This window comes from Manis javanica, chromosome 12 (assembly GCF_040802235.1).
Source record: "Manis javanica isolate MJ-LG chromosome 12, MJ_LKY, whole genome shotgun sequence".
NCBI classification, from domain to species: domain Eukaryota; kingdom Metazoa; phylum Chordata; class Mammalia; order Pholidota; family Manidae; genus Manis; species Manis javanica.
Genome location: NC_133167.1, coordinates 990,399 through 1,016,429, shown reverse-complemented (window position 1 = coordinate 1,016,429; position 26,031 = coordinate 990,399). Strand labels below are relative to the sequence as shown.

General features: G+C 66.3%; 1 protein-coding gene across 2 annotated transcripts; it reads left to right on the top strand.

Moving 5' to 3' along the window:
* Positions 1 to 306: 306 nt before the first annotated feature.
* On the top strand, positions 307 to 26,031 carry GPC1 (glypican 1). Of its 2 annotated transcripts, none has more exons than XM_017640565.3 (9): positions 307 to 626; positions 19,104 to 19,262; positions 21,120 to 21,511; positions 22,161 to 22,326; positions 22,826 to 22,956; positions 23,043 to 23,162; positions 23,257 to 23,390; positions 23,720 to 23,895; positions 24,239 to 26,031. In XM_017640565.3, exons 1-9 carry the CDS (start codon positions 461 to 463, stop codon positions 24,466 to 24,468), a joined length of 1,674 nt encoding a protein of 557 aa, XP_017496054.1. In that variant the 5' UTR covers positions 307 to 460; the 3' UTR covers positions 24,469 to 26,031. The 2 variants fall into 2 exon arrangements, with proteins under 2 accessions (XP_017496054.1, XP_017496055.1); XM_017640566.3 differs by lacking the exon at positions 307 to 626 and adding an exon at positions 14,919 to 15,034.

Here is a 26,031-nt window from a genome sequence, read left to right as displayed (position 1 = left end):
AGGTGGGGCCGCGGCCGGGGCGCTGCGCGTAGGGGGCCCGCCCTCGGGGACCCCGGACGCGGCCCGCGCGCGGCCCCCGCAACCCCTCCTCCCTGCTGCGTGCACAGCTTCGCGCGAGGCTGGTGGGCCCCCGAGCCCCGCGGGAGCGGGAGGAGGGCCCGGCGCTCCGGGGCCGCGCCCCGCCCCTGCGCGCCCCGCCCCGCGCCGGCTCCCGCCCCTCTCCCGGGCCGCCAGGGGCCGGGCGCCGGCGGGGGAGGCGCCGAGCCGGGGCTGCGTGCTCGCCTGCTGCGCCCTGGGCCGCCAGACGCAGCGGCCGGACCGAGCGCCCCGCGCGCCCCGCGCCGCCGCCGCCGGCTTTTGTTGTCTCCGCCTCCTCGGCCGCCGCCGTCTCCGGACCGCGAGCCCCGCGCGCGGGACCTTGGCTCTGTCCTTCGCGGGGGGGGGCTGCGCCGGCCCCGCCATGGAGCTCCGGGCCCGAGGCTGGTGGCTGCTGTGTGCGGCCGCCGCGCTGGCCGTTTGCGCCCGCGGGGACCCTGCCAGCAAGAGCCGGAGCTGCAGCGAAGTCCGCCAGATCTACGGGGCCAAGGGCTTCAGCCTGAGCGACGTGCCCCAGGCGGAGATCTCGGGTGAGTGAGGGCGCGGCGCCTGGGCCCGGACCCCAGCGCGCCCGGGTCTCCCTGCGCCCCCTGCCCTCTCCCGCTGTCGGCCGGTCTGCTTGCGCCGCCCCTCGCCCCGGGCGCCGGGATCCCGCCTCCTGTGCCCGGCCGCCCGGGCTCCGAGTGGACCCCCGCGCCCCGGCTCGTCGGCACCTCCTCGCGGTCCCACCGCCCCGGTCCCCTCCTCTCGGTCCGGTTAGGGCCCCAGCCCCCAGAACGTACACCGGCTCCTTCCGCGCGGCGCCGTCCTCGCCGAGCTGTCGGCCGGGCGGTCCCCGGCTCGGGATGTTCCCAGGGCCACGGCTTGAGCTGGGCGTCTTCTGCCCGGTGCGGCGGTGGCGCGAGAGTCCGAGTCGCGGGACGCGCGTGGGCCGCTGTCGCCGCCAGCCAGGGCTGGTCTGCAGGGCTTGCTGTCGGGGCGCAGCCTGGGCTCGGCGCGGTGGGGCTGTCGGGGCGCAGCTGCCGGTGGATGCGGGCTTGGGACCCCAGCTCGGCTGCTCGGGTCTCTCCGGGAGGGGCCTCGGGTCGCGCCCGCGGATCCCCGCAGGGTCCTCAGCAGCGCCAGTCTAGGTGGGTTTCATTAGAGGCCCCCCACTCCCGGCGGGAGCGGAGCTACGCGAGGTAGCCTGGGGGGGTCGGGGCGAGGCGCGGCCTCAGCCGCCGCCGCCGGGAATTCCCCCCGCAGGGATTCCTCCCCGGAACCTGCGCTCGCCTAAACTCTGGGCCGCCCGCTGCAGGTGGTCGGCGCCTTGGGTCCTGCCAGGGGCCAAGTTACTTCTTTTCAAGGCGTCGACCCTCCCGGGCGGCCTCGGCCTGCAGCTGCCCGCAGCCCTGCCCACCACGTCCCTGAGTGCCTCTGAGGAGCTTTGGGCACAGAAGCGTTTGCGAGGGTGGGTGGAGCACATGTCCCAAGGACCTCCCAGACCCCCGGCCTCATCGTCAACGTGCAAACGTGTTCGGAGCCACACTGGGCCTGGGGGCCGGGGAGGGAGGGGTCCGGGATGACCACAGCCGCCAGAATTCCAAAGTAGAGAGGAGTGCGTCAGGGTGAGGGGTGGGCCCGTGGGCCCAGTGGGGGGTCTGGCCTCCTGGCCGGTGGGAGAGACAGAAGCTCAGAAGACTAACTTGAGAGGTCCCTGGACACCACCCCCAGGTTCTGGACAGGCCCCTCTCAAGTCCCCAAGGCAGGCCCTCCCCTGCCTTCCTCTGCTAGCGGCCCTGTTCCCAGGGGCTGCCTCCCCTACCACGTGAGGCTCCCTTCCAGGTAGACAGGTTTGCTGGGCACAGCTGGGTGCTTGGGGCCCTCTGAAGAGCTGGACTCGTGCTCTGCCTCCCCTCACGCCAGCTGAGCACCTTGTGCCCAGACCCCCTGGCCTCTCCGCTGGGCCCCTCCGCACACCTGGGTCTCAGGGTGGCCGAGCAGCTGCTGCGGATTTTGCACGGAGCCTGCCCCTCCGCCCCACAGCCCCGCTTCCCACATCCATTCCCACTTGGCCTTGGTGTCCTTGGGGACAGTCACAAGCCAGCCTCTGTCCCAGTCAGGCCGAGAGACAGCGTGGCCAAGTCTGAGCGGCCACGGGGAGCATGGCAAGCTGGAGAAGCTGCGGGAGGACTGGGCTGGGGGCCTGGGTCGTGTGCCCCTTGGATGAGGAATGCAGTGGGTTGGGGGGCTCGGGAGGAGCAGAACACCGGCCATCTGGAGTGCGCCGGGTGGTGGTGGGTCCTGTGCATCCAGCTGGAGGAGTATGGCCACCCAGCAGCTGTCCCAGCACCATGCTGCCCAGGTCTTCGGGTGCCGCCCTCCCGTAGGCATGGATGCCGGGGACCATGGTCCAAAGCAGGGTGACCCTCCCTCCCTGCCAGCGCCCCACAGGGTCCCCCTGCCAGCCCCAAGGGCTTCTCAGGGGAGCTGCTCTCCTCAATCCACCACGGCCGCACCCGCCTTGAGTACTGGAACTCGAGTGTCCAGGTGCCAAGGGGAGTGCCAGCGCCACGTGGGGTAAAGGAAACAGGGTGACCTCCCCGGGCAGCAGCTAGCCCCGTGTCCCCTCCTGCTCCGTGTGACTTGGCTCGGCCTCCGCGCACCGGGCGCCCCCTGGCGGCCCTGCAGTGGCATGCCTTTCTCCGGGAGCCGTGCTCCGGTCCCCTCTCCTGCAGGCCCGGCAGCCAGACTTCTTCAGCATGAGGCACCCTGGGATGTGTGCCAGGCCAGGTGGGGTGCAGACTTGGTGCTTCCAGTGGTCGGAAGGGAGGGCAGGCGGCCCTGGGTCTGCAGGTGGCCTGTGCAGCCTCTGCCTGAGGGGCAGAAATGGCCGTGGGCTGGTGAAGGAGAAGCCAGGACGTGCAGCGCCCCAGCTCCTGGCTTTGTACAGCCTTGTGGATGGTCAGGCCTGGCAGTAGCGACGGCAGCTGTCATCCCACCTCACAGTTGAGGAGGCCAGCCTGGGGGGCATCATCTGGGGAGGACCACCACGCTGCCCAGCCCGGGAGCTCTCCCTCGACCCAGCATGGCACAAAGAGCTGGGCATTGATCCAGCCAGCCAGATCGCTCCACCACTGGGCCGGGTTGGTGGAGCCACGTGCTGAATCACACCCCATGCCGCCGGGCTCTCTGCCTCTGCCTTTGAGATCGCTCCTGGTCCCCAGATGTCTCCTGAGCACCTGCCTGGCTTTCCCACACCCAGCGTGATTTGTTGAATATCCCTGACCCTTCTCTGGTCTCCTGGAGGCAGGGGCCACCCGTGTCGGTACGCTTCTCAGTTGTACCCACAGACCTGGCCCCGGTCCCCAAGCCAGGTGGGATTTAGTCAACACTTGCTGGGGACCCACCCACATCCTGCTCTATGCCAGGCTGTGCAGGGCGGGGAGTAAGAAGGAGGGTCTGGGCAGAGGAGGAGGGGTCTGGAGGCCCAGCTTGGGGTTCGGAGGTCAGAGGGGGCACAGGACCAGCAGTGCCACAGAAACTGGTTGGCTGGTCCTCTGCCCCAGGATTGGGGCCTGCCTGCCGGCAAGGAAAGGACCACCAGCATGTCAGGGAGCCCGCACTGGGGGCTGCCCCTCAGGCCCCACAGCAGAAACCTTGCTTCTCTCTTCCTGCTCTGACTGCATGGGTGGTGGGCACAGATTCTAAGGGGGCGGTTCTCAGAAGCCCTGGGCCTGCCGCCAACTTCCTAGAAAGGGGAACCCGTGTCCGTTCCTCTGCCATGGTCTGCGGGGCTCCCACAAGCCACTGGGTGCATAGCCTGTTCCAAGACCAGAAGGTTCTGTGAACCTTGTCCGGTCCGACAGGTGCCTAGCCTGGGCTGTGCTGCCCGGCACCCCCCACCCCCACCTTTCAGGAAGCTGTGGTTTCATCATCCCCAGTGCGAGGACAGGGCCTGGGGGAGGGGGGGACACATCGGGGGTGGGCCCAGGGGAGCCAGGACTCGACAGGGCCACCTGTGTGATGCAATGGTCTGGGCGCCTTGCTGGAGCTCCGAGTCTGTGCTGGACACACTACCATGCTCCTCGGAGGTAGTGGGCCTGGGTTCAGACGCCAGCCCTGCACTGCCAGTTTCCCACCCAAGTCAGCCTCTCTGTGCCTCGGTTTCTTTACATGTGACAGTGACAGTTGTCATGAGCACCCCTCCACCCTTGAAGGTTGGCAGGCAGTGGAGCGTGCCCGCACCAAGCAGGGCACGAGTGGCCCAGACTGTGTCCTCCCCTGCCCCTTCCTGGAGACCTTCTGCAGAAGCTCATGAGGACCCCCTCGGGTAATGGCGTCCAAAAACTGAGAGCCCTCTTCATGACCCCGGCTCGGTGCGCATCACTTCCCATTACTGTCTAGTGGGTGCATCGCATGAGGACGGGTCTATGTGGACCTGACAAGCAGTGAGTAAACTGAGGCCCAGAGGAGCCATGTAAGTCCTCAGCACACATGGCCCATGTGGAGCTCTGGGGACAGAGCCCAGTCTGTTGACCCCAAGGCCTGTGGCAGTCACCACTGCCCAGACCCCAGCTCCGTGCTTTCTGCAGGCCCTGCGCACCCTAGCCGGGAGGCCTGGAACAGGACCAGAAGGCCCGGCCCTAGGGGGCTGCCAGCTGCCTTCTCCTGCTGGTCCTCATAGTTCCAGGCTTCATTTCTTAGGCTCCTCCCGGGCCTCTGCCCTGGCCTTCCTGCCTCCATCCTGACAGTTCTGCCCACGAATCAGTCGGCCTCCCGCTCTGCCTGGCACCCAGTTCCTGCTGCTCCCGCCCTACCAAGGAGGCTGTTCCCAGGCTTCGGGGGTGTGAGCCCAGAGGATGGTCTGGCTTTGTGCCACTGGCTGGCCCAGGCAGCAGCCCCATATTGGGCCAAGTCCCCCAGGAGCCATGCACAGATGCCCTGGCCAGGGGAGGTTAGCCTAGGAGACAAGCAGGTTGATGTGTTGGTCACCTGGCCCCACACAGTGCTAATTAGGAACAGTGTGTGTCCCTGGTTGCAGGCTTACGCGGCCACAGAGGCCTCCCATGAGAGAATCTATAGACACACTAGCCAGGCAACAGGCTGGGCTTGGAGCTGGGAGGAAAGCATGTTGGGTGTGGACAGGCCCAGGCCTGTGCTAGGACACCCACGTGCAGGGCACAGCTGCAGCCTGGCTGGCCCTGGGCGGGGAAAAGAGCCAGGAGAGGGGCTCGCCTAAGGCTGCACAGGAGTCGGGTGCTGCCTGGGCCCCATGTCTGCCATGCCCGGGCCTGGACGTGCCGGGGCACCAAGAGGTGGAGCATCTCTCATGTAAGCCGGACCCTCTCACAAGGCCTCGCTTGGTTCAGGGTGATTTCAGACGGACACTCGTGAGCCATCAGCACAGCCCTGTAGGGCCAGGTCATCGCCCACACGTAGCAGAGAAGGCAGGCCGAGGAGGTGAGGGCTACACCCCAGAGCCGGCCCTTCCCGCAATGCTGGCTGACAGCCATTGTCCGCAGCAGGCCTGGGCAGATGCTCTGAGCTGCCTGGAGTCCCTTGGGGGTGGAGGTGACCCAGTCCCTCTTCCTGCTCCAGGCACTGCCCCACCTTCCCAGGGACATGGCGGCCGAGTATGAGGTGAGGGCTGGGCCTGTCTGCCCAGCTGTGCGCTCCGCCCTGGCGCAGGGCCCAGGCCACTGGCCTCATTGACTCCTCCCTCCAGCCATGGGTGCCAGGAAAGCTCTGGGTGCGAGAGGTGCACCTTGCCCTTGCGGCAGCAACCCTGGGCAGGCCCAGGAGCCCTGGGGGACCGCCGGCCTCACCTTCCCCTCCTGTGCCGTGGCCTCCGCGTCAGCCCCTGCCAGCTCTTGGCCGGCTCACCTGTCTGACACACATGCCCCCTCCTGCGGAGTGGCCCCCCCATGCCCACCCAGAGCCAATGCCTGGCACCGCCCACCCTTGGGGGCTTGGCCCTGCTGCTCAGCTTCCCTGAGCATCCCCCAGCCACACACCCTCCGAAGCGCTCCCTGTTCTGCGGGTATCCCCCAGCCTGGGCAGGCCTCAGCGCTAACTATCCTGAGTGCCTCCCCAGCCAGGCCTCGGCTGGGCCCCGGTGATGCCAGTGCCCGCGGCTGCCATGACACAGCGCAGTGGCTGCAGTTCAGAGGCTGGAAGTCAGACCAAGGGGTCCTGGGCCAGCTCCTGCCGCGGCCGTGTGGGAGAATCTGCCCCCCTCCCTGCCCCGGGGTGGCTGGCGATGCTCGCGTTCCTCCACTCAGGTGTCTGCCCTCGTCATCGCAGGCGTTGCCCTTGGGCACGGCCGCTCCCAGAGTTCACCTTATATAAATAACGGTCCTAGGCCTGTCACATCGGGGGCCACCCATTCCCTGTGTGGCCTCACCGTAGCCAGTTACATAGTAAAAGCCCCATGCTCAAATCAGGCCTTCTCCGAGGTCCTGGGGGTCAGGACTCCCCTGTACCTCTGGTCACAACTGGGGCTGCTCCTGCCTCTTGGGACTTCCAGCAGGGGGAGAGCCCGGGCTGTGGGCACCTCCCGACGGCTCCTTGGACAGGGCCATGCCGCCCCATATCTGTCACAGGCCCTCGTGACGCAGCGTGGGCAGTCTGACCAGCCCCTGGCCCACCTCCCACCCTCTCCCACCCCAAGGCTGCTCGCAGGTGCTGAGTCGCGCGTGCACTTCCAGGGGACGGCAGAGGGGCAGAGGGGCTGGGAGGCCGGGCAGGGTTTGGGGAAGGGGTTGGGGGTGAGGCAGCGGCGTGGCAGCTGTCTCCTGGCACAGGGGCTCTGCTGAGGAGGCTCGCTGCTCATTTGTGCTGAATGCTCCCTGAGTTCCGGAGGCTTGGCTGGGCGACAGGGCAGCCCCGAGGGGCTCCATCAATCCTGCTCCCTTGCCATCACCCTGACCTCCGTCCCCCAGAGGCCCCAGTCCCTGCCCACCACCTCCACTGCATCGTTTACAGGCCGTTTACACTGAACCCAGGCCTACAGGGTGGGAAGCAGTAGAAAACCAGAGGCCAGCGCTGGGAGGCCAGTGCTAGTGATGACCAGCCGGCACCCTGAGACGCAAGCCTCCCGTCTGCTGGGGGGTCACTCATGGGCAGACCCCAGGGCCCTGCAGTGGACAGGACGACCGCACGGGCCCAGGGCCTGGGGGAGCACCTGGGCTGGAGCCAGCCAGCAAGGGAAGGCCCTTTGGAAGCCCGGCCCTGGACCCCACTCTCTGTGCTTCACACCTGCCAGGGTGGCCCAGAGCTGCCAAAGCCTCGGCCCGCAGCCCTGCCTCCTTCCGCCACGCCCTGGCCGCCACCAGCTCATTGCCTGGGATGGTCTTCAGTGAGCAGGGTCCTTCCCAGAGTCCCAGAGGGTGTCTGCAGGGCAGGCTGAGTGCCATCTGGTCCAACCACCCAGTGTGCAGATGGGTTAACCGGGTCCCAGAAAGAGGTCCCCAGTGCTTGAGGGACAGCACGGCACATCTCGCTCCCTGGTGGGCAGCCAGCCCTGGACAGGTGCAGGGAGACATGCCGTGGGCTTACTGCCAACCCCAGAGCCCGCAGAGGTCAGCCTGCAGCCTGTGCACTGCACACCCAACACTGGGGACCATGGGTGGCCACCCAACCCATCCCCATGTCTCAGCACGTCCTTGGTGTCTGGGGCCACTGTTAGCTGTCTGGGCCCCTGGGGTATAGGCCCCATGTGACCTCTGAGTGCATCCTCCATCCGTGGCCTCGAGTGCCCATCCCCGGCTGTGGGGGCCACAGGAAGCACATCCCACCCACCTGTGTCCACCTCCAGCCCTGGGGAGAAAGGTGCTGACCGCGCAGTGCCAGGGCTGGCCCAGGCCTCCCCGCGCATCTCCAGTTGTCATGGGGCATGTGACCCTGGACCAGCAGAGGTATTCTAAAGGGAAGAGGCTCTGAAATAACACAGCCCACCACCCCGACCTGATGGGGGCTGCCGCACAATACTCCAAGCATCTTGGCACCCTCTGGCCGAGTGACCTAACACCCAGGGACCAGCACCTCCCACCATTGTGCATTTGGGGGCCTGGGGAACACGGGAGTGGCCACAGGTCAAACACAGACACAGCTAAAGCCCTAACCAGGAGCAGTTTCCCTGGGGGCCATCTTTAGGTGCCAGGTGGTTTGTAGGAGAGAGTTTTTAGGGACCCTGTGAAGAGTGGGCATTCCAAAGTGTGGGAAGATGCCTCCCAGAAACCCAGGTGCACCGCATGGGAAGCACTGGAACCAGAGCTCCAGGTGCCAGCCACCGGGCGCACGGGGGCCAGGGCAGCCCTGCACGGGGTGGGGGGGGGATGATAGAGGCCGCTCAGAAGGACAGACAAGGCAGGCCATTCAAGGCAAGGTTCTTCACTAGGTGCCTGGGAGAGGCCCAGGGAAGGGATGCAAGGCGTGTGTGAGCTTGGCTGAGAATGAAATTCCATCTCCATGAAATTGACCTCAGATCAAATTTTAGCATTTCCTATTAGTGTGAACAAGGCAAAAGTGGTAGTCTGGTACCTGGGACTTGATCGCCAGTAGACACAGCCTTTACTTTCATGTCCCTCTGCAGCAGATAGCTCAAAATATCGTTTACACTCCCCACAACTTTGAGATTCTAGTCGGTATGAGACTTGCTGCCAGGTCTTGGAAAACACGTCCATAGGGAAGAGCTGAGCGGGCCCAGGGCACAGAGAAGGCACTCCGGGCAGTGAGCGGGAGGGTGGGGCCTGCGTGTTGGGGGCCCGGGGCAGAGCCCAGAGCCAGGTGACTGCAGGCGGGACAAAGAAAACGCAGCAGTAGCCTGGTGTCCTCGGACCCCCTACTGTGTGCCAGGTGCTGTTCTCAGTGCTGAAACGCAGCTGCAAATGGCAACACACGCTCCTCCGGGCTGTAGAACAAAGACCCCACTGCCTCGGGGGCCCCACACACCCCTTGGCCTCTCTTGCTGTGTGCCTAGGCCTCCTTGCCCCTTCCTGAGGGCCTGAGGCACTTGTGTGGCCACAGCCGGACCCCTGCAAGGCCCCAGCCTCCTGTGCTACCCTGAAAGGACCCTTGCCTTGGGTGCACCCCCTCTCGCAGGCGGCTCCCTGGTCTCCACTTCCTTGGGTACCTAGAGTTTGCAGCCTGGCCAGGGTCCTGGAGCGCTCTGTGCACCCAGCCAGAGGAGGAGAAGGGGCTGCCCGTGCCAAGGCGGGCAGGGAGCGCAGCACTAAGGACCCAGCATCAGGGCTGAAGGAGGGAGGGGCACGTGGACCACCACCTCGCAGGGAGGTGACCTGCTGGGCTGACAGGCAAGGCCACTCACTGGCCTGGGGCCAGTGTCCCTTGCATCCATGGCTGTTCCCAGTGGCTGTCAGGAAAGAGGCAGGTGCCCAAGGAAGCCAAGAGCTGGTCTGTGGGACCTGGCCAGCCTGCCAGGGTTCAAGCACCGCTCCGTGCTCACTACCTGTGTGACTTTGGGCCAGTTACTGAGCCTCTCAGTGCCCTGGCGCCCTTCTCTGTAAAGTGGGCATAGTGGCAGTGCCTGCCAGGTAGAGTGGTTGTGAGAATTGATGCACCCCTGTGGAACGCTCAGCATGGTGCCCGGCCAGAGTCTGCGCTGTGGAGGGTGTGGGCATGTAGGGGATGCGGCTGAAAGAGAGGCCCTTCTGCCTCCCAAGTCTGGCCTTTTGGAGGCAGCTGGCAGGGAGGGAGCACCCTGGTGGAGAGGTCCAGGAGCCATGGCTGGGGGTCAGAGAGATCCAGGCTGGAGGGGAGGGACTCTGCCCTTTGTCACCCAGCACCCCTCCTGGGTCATGCTGGAACGTGGTGTCCATGCCCCTTCACTGGCCCTGGTCCTGGGAAGGGGAATTGCAGGGAGCGCTGGCTGCAGGCCCCTCCTAGAGAGGCAGCCCACGGTTAGGAAGTGCTCCACCCAGCATGGGCCCCTGCTGCCAGTTCAGGCAGAGCGGGGACAGCTGGTTTTCAGATGGAAGCCATAGGTGTGGGCCTCAGAAGGCACTGCAGGCACTAAGGGGACAGGAGACGGTGCCGGCACGACCCAGCACGCTGTCAGCCTGTGGCCTAGCCTGGGAGGTGGGCTCCCGTGTCAGAAGGGGCCTGTCGCTGCCCCTCTGGCCCCTCTCTGAGGGTGTGGCTGGTTCCGTCTCCTCAGCTGCCTGCTCCAGGGATCCGACAGCCCTGGGCAAGACCGCCTCACCTCTCCAGAGCCCTCAACATGGGATCCTGCTGCCCCTTGCCAGCTGGACAGGGCAGGGGCTGAGACACTGGGCCCTCGGGGAGCAGGACCCCCTGGCCCTTCCCTTCTCTCACCTGGGCTTCCAGCCTGACCACCCCTGAGAAACTGAACTGGAGAATCAGGGTCCCACGTTTCCCCCTGCTCACAGGACCCACAGGAGGCGGGCAGGTGGGCCAGCGGGCAGATGCGGAGGTCACCTGACTGGTCCAGCCTGGGAGCCCTCTGCTATGTGGGGCCTGATGGGGACCTTCTCTGCCCGTGGGTTTGTGCTGCTGACAGGGGTGTCTGGGTAAGTGTCCCTCCCCCACCACAGGGTGTGGGTGGCCTGCTGGCCCTACAGGCTCCTGACCACCGGCAGGGTGCTTCAGGCCGGCAGAAGCAGCCAGGCCTCGCTCTGGCAAGGCCCACTCGGCACTCGTTTTCCATTCCTGGGACCCCCAAACTCTAACTGCCTCCCGCTCAGTGAAGAGGGAGGCACATGGGCCAGTGGAAGGAGACTGGCGTTAGGCAGCAGCAGGTCCAGGACACTGAGTGAGTCACGCGACCTCCACTGGCCTGGCTCCTCCTGCCTGTGAGAGGGAGGTGATGGCGGCTTCCTGCTGAGAGTGATGGCATCATTCCCTGAGGGTGGGGGTTGTGGGGAGGCAAAGCCCCCTCTGACAGCCACATTTCCCCTCCTGCCACCAACTTGGGCAGGGCCTGAGGACCTGTGGGAGCCCCGGGGCTGGACACGTGTGCATCCCGTGTACAGGCGGGGAGCCTGTGGCTTCAGTCAGGATGCCTCCCACACACCACAGAGGCCACCAGATTTAGCAGATAAACTACAGGACATCCAGTTAAGTGGGCACCGCAGAGGACAAATTTTTTTTTAGTGTATGTCCTGAATATTTTAATTTTAATTAAGTAATTATTCATGTAAGTATGCCCTGCCTATTAACTGTAAGTCCCAAGTATTTGAGGGATTGCTTTTTAGTGGTAAAACATGCATAGTAAAATTTTCCATTTTTAAGTGTACATCTCAGTGGCATTTAAGGGCATTCATGTTGTGCAGCCATCACCGCCCTCCTTCTCCAGCGCCTTTTGATCTCCCCAAACTGAAGCTCTGTCCCAGTTAAACACTCACTCCACAGCCCAGCCCCCACCTCATACCCTCTGTGCCCATGCATCTAACTGCTCTAGGGGCCGCACGAAAGGGGATCCTACGATGTCTGTCTGCTTTCACTGAGCCGTGCCCTCAGGGCTCATGCACCTTGGAGCCTGTATTGTACTTCATTCCTCCTTAAGCTGAATAATCCTCCGTTGTATGGTTATGCCACATTTTTTGACCCCTGGGCTGTGTCCACCTTTTGGATGTATGAACAGTGCAGCCACAAGCAGGGGTGTTAGAAATTATGTTCAAGTCCCAGATACTTCTGCACAAAAGTAACGCAGTTTATCCGAAGCTCAGGTTTTACTGTGTCCTGTACTGGATCTGCGGCACCCACCCCTTGCGCCTGCAGGGCTGGGCTCGGCTCCCACAGCACCCATCCTCCTGCCAGCTGGGTGTATGCTGCAGGTGGGGTGCTGTGAGCACGGGAACCTTCCCAAGCGGGCAGGCATCCACAGCTCACTGGGCGGTGGTGCGAGTCTGCGCCTGCCTCAGCCGTGCCCTCCAGCATAGGAATTCCCCCAGGACTGGAATCAAGGGAGGTCTTGCAGTGGGAGGAGTGGGGGAAGCTGGGATTGTTCAGCCCCACCGGGCCTCAAGTCCCCTGCAGCCACTCGGCGCAGGGTGACCTTGGCATGTGACCTCAGCTCCCCGTGTTCCTCTGCCAGTGGCAGAATGGGAAAGAGGCTGTTGTGAGATGGTGTGACTCTGACACGTACACGGGCCGGGAGCCTCCCCGAGCAGAGTGAGCACTCCCTCACCCAGGAGGTGTGAGATTCTGGAGCACCCGCTGCGGGCTGCCAGGGTGCCCCTGGGGGAGGCATCAGTTCAGGAAGGCACTGCTTCCAAGGGGGAGGGGAGAGGCCTGAGGCCACCGAGCTGGGGCCGTGACAGCCTTACGCCCTGTTCCCGGGAGTGCCAGCCTGGGCGTTCTCTCTGGGCAGGTCCTCTGTGCACATTTTGTTTCTCAGCACCGTGTCTGGCCTGGGTGCTGGGCAGAGGGGCCCTCCTGCTGCCAGGAAGGGGAGCCAATCAGGGCTCAGGGAATGCCCCTGGGTGGGTGACCCATCCTTGGCAGGTGCTTTGGCCCACAGGGCCTGGGAAGGCTTCCTGGAGGCAGAGGTGAGCGGGCCTCAGAGAAGCCAGGGCAAGGGGGTAGGTGCGTGAGGTCGAGGAGTCAGTGGAAAAGCGTCTTGAGCCGAATGGGGCAACCAGAGGGCTGGGATGCCAGGCCTGGGTGGCCAGGACCTTGGAGATGGCTGCCAGCCTTTGTGGGAAGTGGCTAGGCCCCACTGCTCTGTTCAGTCCCGGCAACTCTGGAGCCCGTGCTGGGGGCGGGCTGTGCTCAGCCTGCCCCAGGGGGCTCTGAGGGTGGCACCTGGTTGCCTGCTCTGTGACCTGGCGCAGCGGAAAGCCTGGCACCTCTGCCTGTTAGGAACTCACGGGGTGGAGCACGGGGCTGTGCCATCTCTGTGGGGAGCAGAGCTGAGGACCCCGGAGCTTTTCCAGGCTCTGCCTTGTGGACCCGGCAGAGGGGACAGCACCGGTCCATCTCTGGGGCCTCCTCACTGCCCCCCCACCCAGGCCCAGTGGAGGGTGGGTGGGGGACCCAGGTGGAGAGCAGTGCGGAAGCCAGGATCCCGCCCAGCCTGCCTGGGACCCGCCTGTGGGTGTGTGTGGGTGCACTGGTGAATGCGCTCTGCGTCTGGCTTGGCCAGCGTTGGAGAAGGCAGGGCTGAGCTTGGCCTGCTCAGCGAGGTTCTGGGAAGCGCCCACCCCCTCACCCTGAGGGAAGGCTCCCTCCTGGGGGGGTCCCTGAACATGAACCAGGCAGCGCGGGGGGCAGCCTTCAAATTACCTGGTGAAACCCCCTTCTTTAGGGGTCTTCCGTGTGTGGCCTGCCCTGGTGAAGGCACTTTAAGGTCTGCCTGTCCAGCTAGTCTCTCTGTCCCTGTGCCAGACTGAACGGGAGGGGACACGGGAGCACTGCCCCAAGGGCAGGGTGGCCGGAGGGGCTGGGTGGCTTTCTGCAGTGAGGCTGGTGGGCACGGTGAGGGTGAGGGTATGCGTGCGAGGCACCCGAGATCCCCAGGAGGGAAGGGAGGGGCACGGGGGAGCGCGGCGGGAGGCGGGGCTGAGCCGCAGGAGGGCGAGGCCGGGTGGGGTTCGGTATTTCCTGGGGGAAGCCGGTGGGGACTCGGCAGTGGAGGCCCCGGTCACCGAGGGGAAAGGAGGGCTGGCGGGGCAAGTGGCGACAGGTGGGGGCCTGAGCGCCCGCACGCACCGGGGAGCGCCTGGGTGGCGGCCGCCGTTCCCCTTCCCGGGAGCAGCCCGGCGTGCCCCCCTGCGCACCACGCCCCGGGCTGTGCCAGCGGTGGGAGGCCGGTCGGCTGCTGCGGTTCCTGGGAGTCGGGGCGGCGCCGCGCTCGGGGGGCGGGGGCTGCGGGGGGAGGCGCGGCGCCGTGCGCGCCAGTGCGGCCGTGGGGGCCGCAGAGTCCTCGGCACGCGTCCCGCCCGGTCGCCGCGCCTCCGCCGGACCCGCACTCGGAGCCTCACGCGCCGCCGCCGCAGCAGGACAGGGCCCGGGGGGCGGCCGCGGGGCCGGGATCCGGGCTGGAGCAGCCCGCGCGGGCCCCGTCCCTCCGCACCCCCGTGCCTGGGCGCACCACCCGCGCCGTCTCCGCGGCCTCCTCGCCTAGCCCCTCCCCACCCCTGCCGCCCAGCACCGCCCCGGCCCGGGGTCCCAGCCGTCTCTGCACCCTTCCCACCGGGAGCCGCCTCCCCCTGCCCTCTCTGCGCCCCACCCCCGCCCGCCTCCCTGCGCCAGCTCCCCACCTTCCCCCCGTCCCTGCCCGCCGGTCGCCTCCACTCCCCGCTGGCCCCACCGCCTGCCGCAGCCCCCCTTCTCCGCCTGACCCGCCCGCCCCCTCTCCTGCCGCAGCCCCCGCGAGCCCCTCTCCTGCCACCCCTCCCCGTGCCTGCCGCACCCACTGCGACAAGCCCCTTCCCCGCCAATCGCGTCGCCGCCTCCCGCCCTCCCCGCCCGCCGCCCCCTCCCCGCCGCGCCACTGCGCCAGGAGCGCCGCCGCATTCCCGGAGCCCGCGCGCCCCTCGGCCGGTCCCGGTGCACGACGACTGGCGACCCGCCCCTGGGGCGCCCGGCCTTTGTCCGCCGCCTGCGACGCGGCCCAGCCGATCTGGGCTGCCGGCCCCGGGCAGCGGGAGCCTTCGCGGGCCTGGGGCGCGGACCCCACACCCGCGCAGAGGCGTCCGCCGGCGACGCCCCTCGGGGTCGGGCCCCAGTGCCTGACGGAGGCTCTGCGGCGGCGGCAGAGGGGCGCCTCGGTGACGCTGCGTGTGGCTGCAATGGTGGAGGGGTTGGGGGGGTCGTCGGTGAGGGGTACGAACTGGTGGAACGCGTGTCGGGAGCAGCACAGGCGGGGGTCACGGGTGCTGCTGATGCGTTAGGAACCGGGGAGAGGGGAGTTGCGATGCGGGTCCAGGCAGTCCGCCCGGACTCTGGATGCCCAGGCGTGACACGGCCGCAGGTACTATCCACGGGCAAATGCTTGCGGTGGGCTGGGGGAGAAAGGTCTGGGGCTTGGTGGTGGGCGGTGCCCCAGGAACCTCCCTCCATTTGTGCAGTGCCACCCCCAGCAGGCTGGTGGGCATGGCCCACTGGACTGGTTGGGGCAGGGGGCAGGTGTCTGGAGAAGGGTCTCTTGCTCTGGGAAAGCCTTCTGCACCCCCACCCCCGGTCAGCTGGCCGGGCCTGCCGTGGGGTCCAGAACTGAGTGGAGCGGAGGGTTGGGGAAGTGGCCCCTTCCTGCTTTTCCAGACACGGGCCTCTTGGTGTGTTTTGGAGGCCGTGCTGCCTGGGTCTGTCCACACAGCCGTCTTCCAGCACAGCTCAGGGAGGCCAGTGCAGGCTGCTGTGTGAGCCGTGGAAGCTTCTGGAGAGACAGGCTTGGCATGGCGCCATCTTCCCTCTGCAGTCTCCTTGGGAGGCTCAAGGGCCACCAGTCACAGGTGGCCACCAGGCCGGGCCCAGACAAGCGAGGTCTGTGTCCTGAATCAGAAATAGTGACTGTGGTTGGAATGGGAGTCCTGGACTTGAGCATTAGGGTGACACTGCTGGTGGGGGTGCCATTCAAAGGGTGCTCACCCCTGAGACCGGCAGCCTGGGGCCAGGGCTGGGTCAGCAGGTGCGGAAGGCTGTGAGCTGTAAAGATGTTGAAGCCGTAGACTGGTGGGGGCTTGACAGGGAGAAGTCAGGGGTCACCCCAGGAAGTCCGACCCTCGAGGGGGAAGACAGACGCGGGGTCTGCCGCCAGCAAGAGAAAACCACCTGCAGTGGGGTCAGGGGGTGGGGAGCAAGTACTGTACCCTGAGGAGCAGGGTCAGTTGACATCCAGGAATTTGGGGGCAGGGCCTGGAGGAGAGGCTCTAAAGCCCCAGCCTGAGGGCATGAGGCAGGAAGTGTCCTGGGGCTGAGGAAAGGGAAGCTCTGGGAAGGTGGAGGCCGCTGGGGCCTGCGGAGGACAGGAGCGGTCACTGGGCAGATTGGCGTGGGGAGGTGTGTCCCCTCCCACCTGGCCTGAGCCGTCACCTTTCTCCAGGTATGGAGCTGAGAGAAGAGGTGGCAGTGGGGGAGGAGAGGCAGATCCTGTCGGGCTGACTCGCCTGCCCCCTGGGTCGGTGGGCTCCTGCTGGCAGAACCCCAGCCCCCCAGCTGGGCCCCATTTGGAGACCAGGAGGGGCAAGCTTGCTTTTACAAAATGCAGGGGGTGTCCTGTAGAACCCTCCAGCCTACTGACGCCCAAGACCAACGGGAGACCTGCAGGCCACGCCGGGCTGGGCAGGGGGAGGGCCGGCGCCCACACCCACCCTGCCGCGGGCTCCAGGGCGCCTCGGCCCAGCCTGCCCGGGGCCTCAGGCCGGCGTCCACGCTCTGGCTCCGTGTCTTCACTCCCGTGTGTGTCTGAGGAGGGAGGGAGGGACGGGGGCTGTGCTGGGGCGGCCGGAAGAGTGCAGGTCACCGGGCTGGCTGGACGAGGTGGCCAGGCAGGGCGTGGGGAGCTGCACAGAGGCCACTGGGCTGGGGCCGGTGGGAAGGAGCCCACTCAGCCCACCCTCAGGAGCTCCTGTCTTTGCCTGTCTGCCCCCTCAGCCTCTCCTGTCTGCATGGCAGGTTTGGGGAAGGGGACCTGGGGTCAGGAGGGTGGTCAGCCCTGTGGCATGCGAGTAGAGGGCTGTGTCCGCCCCAGGCAGCCAGCGCCCTCCTGCCTGCCCACCCGCTGCCCCGTGACCCAACCAGCCTGGGTGGGTGTCACCTGGAAGCCCACCAAGCACCTGCCTGTCCCCCCTCCCCCAGACTCACCACCCCCCAGCCCCCTTCCACCCCCTGCACTACCACCAGCCTGGTGTCCTGAGCAGCTGGTAAGTGCTCACCAAGAGTGCTTTCCTGGCCCCTGTTGTTGGAGGGGGCACCCCTGGGGTGCCCCCACAACCCCACTGCATAGCCACACAGTGCCTCACGCTGCTAGAGACCAATCCAGTGTCCACCCTGCTCTGAGGCTGGGACCCCCAGAGGAGGACCCTCGTCCAGCGCTGTCCTGCCCCTGCTGGCGAGGGTCCAGGGCCACACACACCAGAACCAGTAAAGGCAGCAGAGAGGGACAGCTGTCCACTAGGGCCATCCTCTTTTCCCAGCCTTCCCTTCCTTGAGGTGCCTGCCCACCTCACCTCCAGAAGAAGGGGGGCAGGGAGAGGTCCCTGAAGAACCAGGCTCTGTCCCTTAATCCCAGACAGCTCCCACGAGGCCTGTGCCTGGCCGGAAAGGCCCGACTGCCCCAGGGGTGGGTCTTAGACCCCTGACTCCCACACCCTGGCAGGCCTGCTGCTCTCCAAGGTATGAGCACAAGTCATCTGGCTTTTCCCATCTGTGTATCCCAAGGTAGGGGGCCACAAACCCCCTTAGGTGGACATGCCAGCTTCCCTTCCAGGCATCAGAGCAAGGGCGGAGGTCCACCAGACATGACACCCTATTGTGGGCAGGGGTCTGGGGTCAGAGGGCATGTGCCACCCTGGGGCTGAGGCTGTGTGGGGAAGAAGGGGGCGGGAAGCCCTTCTGGTCTCTGCTCTGTCCTGCCCCACCAGACCCTCCACCGTCCCCCTAAGCAGGCCGTCGCAGGCCCCCGACACCCTCCTCCGCCTGGGGCACTCCCACCCCCCCAGCTGTGGCACTGATGGGCACAGAGCCGGTCGGGCCGCACTGTAACTCCCCAAGCGTGTACTCCATTTTCTGCTCTCTGCTCTCGTCTCGGCTTCCGTGGGCTGTGCTGTACGTGTGGGGCACAGGAGTGGGAGGTAGGCACTCAAGCCCCGGAACGCAGCCACCCTAGTGGCTCTGTGGCGCACACTCGGCTTCGAGATACTTGGTCATAATTATCTCCTGCCCCAAGGCTTCCACTGGAAACTGCCGTGTCCAGGCCTTTGCCCTGAGGCAGGGCCACTGACGGGGTGGCCTCGCACCCAGAGAGCTCGGGCTGCTGTGCCCCCCAATTGTGCTGGCCACGCAGTGACTCCCAACAGCCTCTGTCCAGGCCTCAGCCCTGCGCCCGCCCCCACTGTGTGCCCAGCCCAGGCTGGCGCTGGGAGGGCAGCTGCCCCTCCCAAGTGTATAGGCAGGAAGTGCCGTCTGCAGAGAGTGGCTGGTCAGCACTGTGCAGTGGCCCCGTGGGTGGGGCCCTGAGCCCATGGCTCCTCCTCCAGTCCCTGGGCAGGAAGACCCATCCCTGCAGGCCTGTTCCCTGGTCCGTAGGATGGGGTCTCGGCACCCACCACGCTCGTGCAACAGTGCACCTGGACCAGCGCCTTTAAAGCAGGTCAGCCAGGTAGCCCGAGGCAGCGCCCACACTCAGGGCCCCTGTGGGCCTGCAAGCTTGTGTTGGCTTGGAGCCTGGCCTTACCCACCAGGGGCCTGCCACCGTGGTAGGGCCCTGAGGCTGAGGGAGGGCAGACACCTGAAGGGGCACAGGGGTGTCCTGCTGGCGGCTCACACGGGGCCCCCAGCAGACTTGTGTCCAGGCCCTGTCCCAACGGGGTCGGCATGCCCTGGGGGCCACCACCCCTGGCCAGCCTAGGACTGGCAGTCACCAGGCACCCCCCCTGGTGAGTAGGGCATTTGGGCTTGCTGTCTGCTTTGTGAGCGTGCACCAGGGCTGTGGTGGGGTAGGGGGCTCTTGGCTCTCTTGGGCAAAGGGCAGTGTGTGGGCTCAGAATGAGCCTTGTGTCTAGAAGCCCACCCCACCCCACACTGAGGACCCCCAGGCCGCCCTGTGCGGGGGCACAGGTGTGACTGAACCGTTCAGGGGACCCTGGGATGGCCCTGCTCCCTGTGGCAGCAGACAGGGCTGGGGGCTTGGGAGGGGCCCAGGGGCCAGGATGTCTGTCCATCTATACCCTCCCTGCACCCCTGCTTCCCACCCTGATCTGTGCCCCATCTCTGTCTGCACCCACACCCACTCTGCAGGCAGGCTGCCCCTCAGGGCTGAGCTGTCTGGGGCCCAGCCTGCCCCCAGGCCGTCTGTGCCTCACACAGGCCCTTCCCTGCAGGCGAGCACCTGCGAATCTGCCCCCAGGGCTACACCTGCTGCACCAGCGAGATGGAGGAGAACCTGGCCAACCGCAGCCGCTCCGAGCTGGAGACCGCCCTCCGCGACAGCGGCAGCGCCCTGCAGGGCACGCTGTCCACCCAGCTGCGGGGCTTTGACGGTGAGGGGGAGCCGCAGGCAGGGCCCCTCCCCAGGAGCGGGGTCAGGGTGGGAGGGTTAGCACTTAGGGACTGAAATTTGGGGGGTTCACTAGGAAATGACCTCTGAGCTGAGATTGAAACCCTAGGTCTGGGTGGAGGAAGAAGGTGCCCTGGCAGGCTGGTAGCACGGGGCAGGGGCCCAGCCGAGGAGAGTGGACACCTGAGGCCCGCTCTTGGGAATCAGCATGGCTTCCATCGAGGCTCTTGGGCCTCGGCTTCTGGTCCTGCCCGCAGCAGCCAGCCATGTAGGCCCCCAAGGAGGGGCAGCCCGTGCTCCGGGGGCGGGCAGTGGGCAAGCCCAGTCTGTTTCCACACAGCAGCTGGGCCAGCAGCTGTGATTGGCCTCTGTCCCTGTTTGGTCAGCTGCACCATCTGTGTGCCCCGTGATGGCACGTGGAGCAAGCCTTCCCAGGCCCCTTCCAGCCGCCCCCTGGCTGGTGCTCCTGGTTCTGTCTGGGTGTGGGGCTCTGCTGCACCTCTCCCTGCAGCCCCGTCCCTCTAATGTCACCGAGACCTGCTGCCTTGAGCTCCCCCAGCTCCTTCCCAGCCAGCACATCCAGCCGGCCCCCCTCCAGCGTGCCACCTGACCCTGCTCCTCTGTCCTTCCCTGGCCCCGTCCCGCCGTCCTCCTCCTCCCTGCTGTGATAGGATCCACGTCCCCTGCCGCCCGAGTCTGTCCTGTGGGCTCTGCTCTGTGGCGACCTCTCCACTGCCCACTAGCAGGTTCCCACCTTTTGATGTTGTGGCCTCCCACAATGTGTGAACACACCCATTTGGGACATTGATTTGTGTTTAAAATGACCCTACATCCCCTTCCAGGCCCACCTGTGTCCCCAGGAGTCTTCTCCCCTGGCCCTCCCCCTATCCCCCACAGCCAGGCTTGGCTGGGCCTCAGGTCGCTGTGTTCAGGACACCCAGCCCTCAAAGCTGCAGGGGCGGCTGCCTGGGGCCTGGTCCAGAGCAAGACACTGCACAGGAATGGGGCTGGGGCGGGCTCCGTATGTAACCGGGCTGATGGCTGCAGTACCGGGAGCCGGTCCCGCAGTGGGAGCTGGACTCGGATGGATGCTTGGACTGACCACTCCTCCCTGCTGTCCTGCAGCCACCCGAAACGGGTCTCCTGCCACCAAAGGCCATATGGCCTGAGGCCTTGGGTGGGGATGAAAACCCTTGGCTTCCCAGGGTCCCCCAACCTGTGTGGGAAGGGTAGCCCCAGCCCTCCGGGACGGGTCCAAGGCGGCGGTCCATGCAGTTATGGGTCTGCGGTCTCGTGGTCAGGGGGGCAGGGTGCCGTTCGGGGCCCCAGTGTGGGGATGTGGAGCATCCCCTGCCCCCTGGGAAGGTCTCAGAACACCTGTCTGGGGTGCTGGGCATGTCCCAGGAGTTTCAGGAGTCCCCCTTGCAACTCAGGTGGGCTTCTAGGGGGTGCGATGAGCTGGACCTTCTGGAGCCAGAGCAAAGGCACCCAGGAGCCAGAGACAGGCGGGGATGGGGCAGGAGGCCCAGCAGAGCCCCAGAGACAGGCGGGGTGGAGAACAGACCTGAAGAGGCCCAAGCACCCCTAGGGCAGGAGGGCCCAAGGGCTGACGTGGGGGTGGGTGGCAAGAAGGGAGAGTGGCTGGGAAGAAGCAGGGCCCCCCAGGCCCTCCTACCCCCACCGCCCCCCGGCGAGCCCCACCCCGGGACTCAGCCGACTCTAGGAGCACCAGGCGCCCCGCAGGGGGCCCTCCCATCCCGGTCTGCCTGCCACAGCGTTGCAGGGGTGGGCCAGAGGCAGGAGCCCCGGGAGGGCCTCACACCTGCCTCCCCGTGGCCAGATCACTTCCAGCGCCTGCTGAACGACTCCGAGCGGGCCCTGCAGGATGCCTTCCCCAGCGCCTTCGGAGAGCTGTATGCGCAGAGCACCGGGGCCTTCCGCGACCTGTACTCGGAGCTGCGCCTCTACTACCGCGGCGCCAACCTGCACCTGCAGGAGGCACTGGCTGAGTTCTGGGCCCACCTGCTGGAGCACCTGTTCAAGCAGCTGCACCCGCAGCTGCTGCTGCCCGACGACTACCTGGACTGCCTGGGCAAGCAGGCCGAGGCGCTGCGGCCCTTCGGGGAGGCCCCACGCGAGCTGCGCCTACGCGCCACGCGCGCCTTTGTGGCAGCACGCTCCTTCGTGCAGGGCTTGGGCGTGGCCAGCGATGTAGTCCGGAAGGTCGTCCAGGTGTGCAGAACTGCTCGGGGCTCCCGGAAGCATGCGGGCCCCTGGGCTGCCGCCCTAGGCCTGGGCATGTGCTCTGCTGTGAGCAGGCGTAGCCCCAGGTGGCCTCCTCTCCTGTTCAGTCCTGTCCCCGACCAGCCTAGGTCCCAGGCAGGAAGTGGGGGGAGAGGGGCGTGGGGATGGGCACGGAGCCAACCGCACGGTAGGGGCAAGAGGCGAGTGGGGCCTGTGCCCGGAGGCCGGAGAGGCTAAGGCCCGAGGCCAGGGCCATGCAGGTGGGCAGGGTGCCCCCCCACAGGGCAGGCGTGTCAGACCCACTCGGCCTCAGACAGGCACAGGTGTGAGCCCCCTCCTGCCAGCTGGGGCTCCCGACTGGTCACCCCGACCCCTGCACCTCGTCCCGCATCTGCATGCCAGGTGGGCATGCTCACCCCCGCCCCGAGGGCCAGTGACAGCCGTGTTCCAGGAGTCGCGGCACTGGATGTGACTGTCAGGACAACTGCCTCCACGGCCACCAGGCCGCTTGGTCATCTGAGAAGAGAGCCCGAGGAGGGCCTGGGCCAGGCCGGGTCCCGCTGGGGCCTCCTGCCCCCCACGCAGACTCCCCGCCCCAGGCTCCTTGGTGCCGGGCTCAGGCTGCCTTGCTCTGCAGGTGCCCCTGGGTCCGGAATGTTCGAGAGCTGTCATGAAGCTGGTGTACTGTGCACACTGCCTGGGAGTCCCTGGCGCCCGGCCCTGCCCGGACTACTGCCGCAATGTGCTCAAGGGCTGCCTGGCCAACCAGGCCGACCTGGACGCCGAGTGGAGAAACCTCTTGGGTGAGCCCTCACTGCCGCTGCACACCAGAGGGGCCCAGGGCCTGCAGGAGTGGCTTGAAGCTGGGCCTGTCCTCCGTGCCTGGCCGGGGCCCTGGGAGGTGGGCGGCCCCCAGGGTCGAGGGACAAGGGTTCCTTCTGAGCGTCCAGACTGGAGTGTGGCTCAGACGGCTGCCTGGGAGGCCTTCTGGGTCTTGGTCCTTGTCTTTTCCCGTTCAGCAAGTACCCCAACACTCACATGACATGCTCGTGGGCCAGCATGTGGGCCAGCACACATGCATGCCAGAACACGTGATGTGTACATGCGATGGCCTAAAGTGAGCCAGCATAAACGTGACTGACGTATGTGCCTTCCAGAACACACACGAGCCTGTGTATACGTGGGCAGGCCCGAAGCAAGCCGATGTGTGTGTCAACTCACGACGCATGCACGAACTGCCATGTGGCACACCCACGTGCATGTGTCCCTCATGTCTTGTGCATGTGCTCACACCTGTGCCAGACTCCATGGTGCTCATCACCGACAAGTTCTGGGGCCCGCTGGGTGCAGAGAACGTCATCGGCAATGTGCATTTGTGGCTGGCAGAGGCCATCAACACCCTCCAGGACAACAAGGACACGCTCACGGCCAAGGTACAGGCAGGCGGGCATGGTGGGCGTGGGACAGGCATCCCAGAATGGGCTTCGTGCCCTCCAAGACCCTTGTGGTCTCCTCCCAGGTCATCCAGGGCTGCGGGAACCCCAAAGTGAACCCTCAGGCCCCCGGGCCCGAGGAGAATCGGCACCAGGGCAAGCTAGCTCTGCAGGAGAAGCCACCCACAGGCATGCTGGAAAAGCTGGTGAGTGGCCCCCAGCTGCCACACCCTGGGTGGGCAAGGGGCGGGGAGGGCAGAATGGGCGGGGCCATCCAGTGGCCTGACCGCTGCCCCGCAGGTCTCCGAGGCCAAGGCCCAGCTGCGTGATGCCCAGGACTTCTGGATCAGCCTCCCGGGGACACTGTGCAGCGAGAAGATGGCCATGAGTACTGCTGGTGATGACCGCTGCTGGAACGGGATGGCCAAGGGCCGGTAGGTGCACCGGGCTGACAGCACGGCACTCCTCCTGCGGGGCCTCAGGTGGGCCCTCTTCTGGCCCACAGCCGTTCTGGACATAGGACACACACACAGCAGGACACGCAGCCTGGACCAGCCGAATCCTCACCACGTGCCAGCTCCCCGCAGCACGCACCAGGCAGGCTCGGGGCGAGTGCCCCCTGCTGCTGTGGGGCTGCACAGGCTCTGCTGGCCCCAAAGGGCCTGTGCTGCCCAGGTGGGAGGAGAGGAGCAGAAGGGCATGCTGGGGTGAAGAGTCCTGGCAGGAACCAGGGCAGTGACCCAGGCCTACCTTCTGGCGCCAGGTACCTTCCCGAGGTGATGGGTGATGGCCTGGCTAACCAGATCAACAACCCCGAGGTGGAGGTGGACATCACCAAGCCCGACATGGCCGCCCGCCAGCAGATCATGCGGCTGAAGGTCATGACCAACCGGCTGCGTGGCGCCTACGGCGGCGATGACGTGGACTTCCAGGACGCCAGTGAGGGCCGGGCTCCTGGGGCCGAGAGTCATGGGTCAGCCGGGTGCCACAGAGCGCTGCCAGCTGGGGGAGTGTGCGGGGAGGGGGCCCTCCCAGACCCCGTGTCCCGGCAGTGGGCTCCAGGACTCTGCCGCCTGGGCGTGGACGCTGAGTGCCCCCAGTCGTGTGCCCACCACAGTGGGACCTTGGCAGACCCAGGGGGCGGCAGCGCCCCAGGATTCAGGCTGCTGTGTTCAGGGTGGAGCTGGCATCCCTCGGCATGGGGGCTGATGGGGCGGGGGGCATGCTTGCACGCGGGGCCTGCAGGGCGGGCTGGTCTGCTGGAGCCTCCTGTCCCCCCCAGGTGATGACAGCAGTGGCTCAGGCAGTGGAGACGGCTGCCCAGATGACGTCTGTGGCCGAAGGGTCAGCAAGAAGGGCTCCAGCTCACGGACACCGCTGACCCATGCCCTCCCTGGCCTGTCGGAACGGGAGGGCCAGGACGCCTCAGCCGCAGGCCGCCCCCAGGCCCGCCCGCGCCTCGTGCTCCTCCTCGCCCTGGTCCTCCCAGCAGCCGGGCCGCGGTGGCGGTGACTGCCCCCGGCCCCAGGGACAGAGCCAAGGACTGACTGACTTTGCCAAAATGCAAAACAGATGATATTTAATTCCTCTCGGCCTCGAGGCCCCCGAGCGGTCAGGGAGGGACAGCAAGGGGCCGCGGCTCTGTGACCGCTGGCGTGGGCAGGTGGCGCTGGCCTCCCAGGCCTGACTCTGCCGGCCACCCTGGCTTTTAATTTTGTACGAGGCCCTCAGGTCAGCTGGGAACAATGTCCCCAAAAAGCCATGTATTTCAGGGACCTCGGGACACCAGTGGCGCCCTCCTGCCTGCCCGCCGCCTCTCCCCCCAGCCCCTGCCCGTAGTAGAAGCGAGGCGGCGGCTCTGAGCAGTGCCCCGCTGGAGGGTGTGAGCCAGCTGTGCCTTCCTCCCCTGCCTCCTGCTGCTGAGAACTCGGGGCTCCAGGTGTCAGAAGTCAAGGCTCACCTCTCAGCACCCCAGGAATCCCAGGGAGGGCATCGGGTTCTAGCCGGGCCTCTGAGATTATGCATGAACCCTACAGCCTCAGCCAGGCCCCGGTGACACTGTGGCCCCCAGGGTCAGGGTGAGTTCCTGTCTGGCAAGGTTGGTCTTGAGGAGGCTCCTTTCTGATGAGTCCACCTAGACTTCCATCTTTGACAAAGGCCAGGTGTCCGTGGCTCACCACGTCCGGCTTTATGGGGAGCTGGGGGCAGGTTTGGCCTGTGCAGATGTGGGCACCTCTTCAGATGGCCTCACTACATTAGGCCCTGCAGGCCCACGCCAGCACAAGACGTCCCGCTATGCAGAGCGGCTGCCCCATCCTGCCCCCAGGCCTCCCTGTCCCACGCCAGGTCCCAGCTCAGGGTGATGCAGGCCTGGAATGGAGGCAGTGCAAGACCTGGCACTGCAGACGAGAGGGATGCCTGGGTCCCTTCCCTGCCCCCACCAGCTGCAGGAGGCCTGGGGGAGCTCTGACAGGTAAGGGCTTTTCCAGACACGCAGACATTTGCAGACCAAGAGCAGCTTCCACAGCTCCTCCAGATAGCTCTGGAGGACCCAGGTGACCTGTGCCGGGATCTAGACGCATGCTGGCAGTGGGGCTGTTGAGGCCCCTTTCCCCCTGGGCCCCAGCTGCTGCAGCCACCATGGCCAGGGACCGCAGTCTGAGCCAGCACCAGAGGCCACTTAGCGCTGCTTCGCTTCCCCTCACCAGGGTAGGAGGCCTCTGGCCACCAGTCAGGCCGCAGGCACAGTCCACCAATGCACTGAGTGTAGGGCCACAGGGCAGCCCCATCCCACAGGCACGCCTACCCTGTAATAACCCTGTAGTGCTGGGGCTGGGGGCTGGGCTGAGGGCAACTGGACTCTTGGGGCTCAGAGCCGGTGACAGCCCTGGTGCCACACTCGGACAGCCCACAGGGGCCTGCGCACTGGCCTGCCCGTCATGCGTCTCTGGAGAGGGTGCCCTGCCGTCACAGGCCAAGTGGCAGCCAGGCCTGCTGTGCCCATCTGCTGCCCAGTATCAGCTGGCAATGTATGCTCTTGAGTTCTTGTATGAATAAAAGGCTGGAGACCTGGTG

Bases quoted from the DNA above. Each gene is read 5' to 3' on its own strand.
- GPC1 (XM_017640565.3), top strand. From the start codon at position 461: ATGGAGCTCCGGGCCCGAGGCTGGTGGCTGCTGTGTGCGGCCGCCGCG. The intron at 627-19,103 runs GTGAGTGAGGGC...CCTTCCCTGCAG, and splicing joins GCCCCAGGCGGAGATCTCGG to GCGAGCACCTGCGAATCTGC. The intron at 23,163-23,256 runs GTGAGTGGCCCC...GCTGCCCCGCAG, and splicing joins CAGGCATGCTGGAAAAGCTG to GTCTCCGAGGCCAAGGCCCA.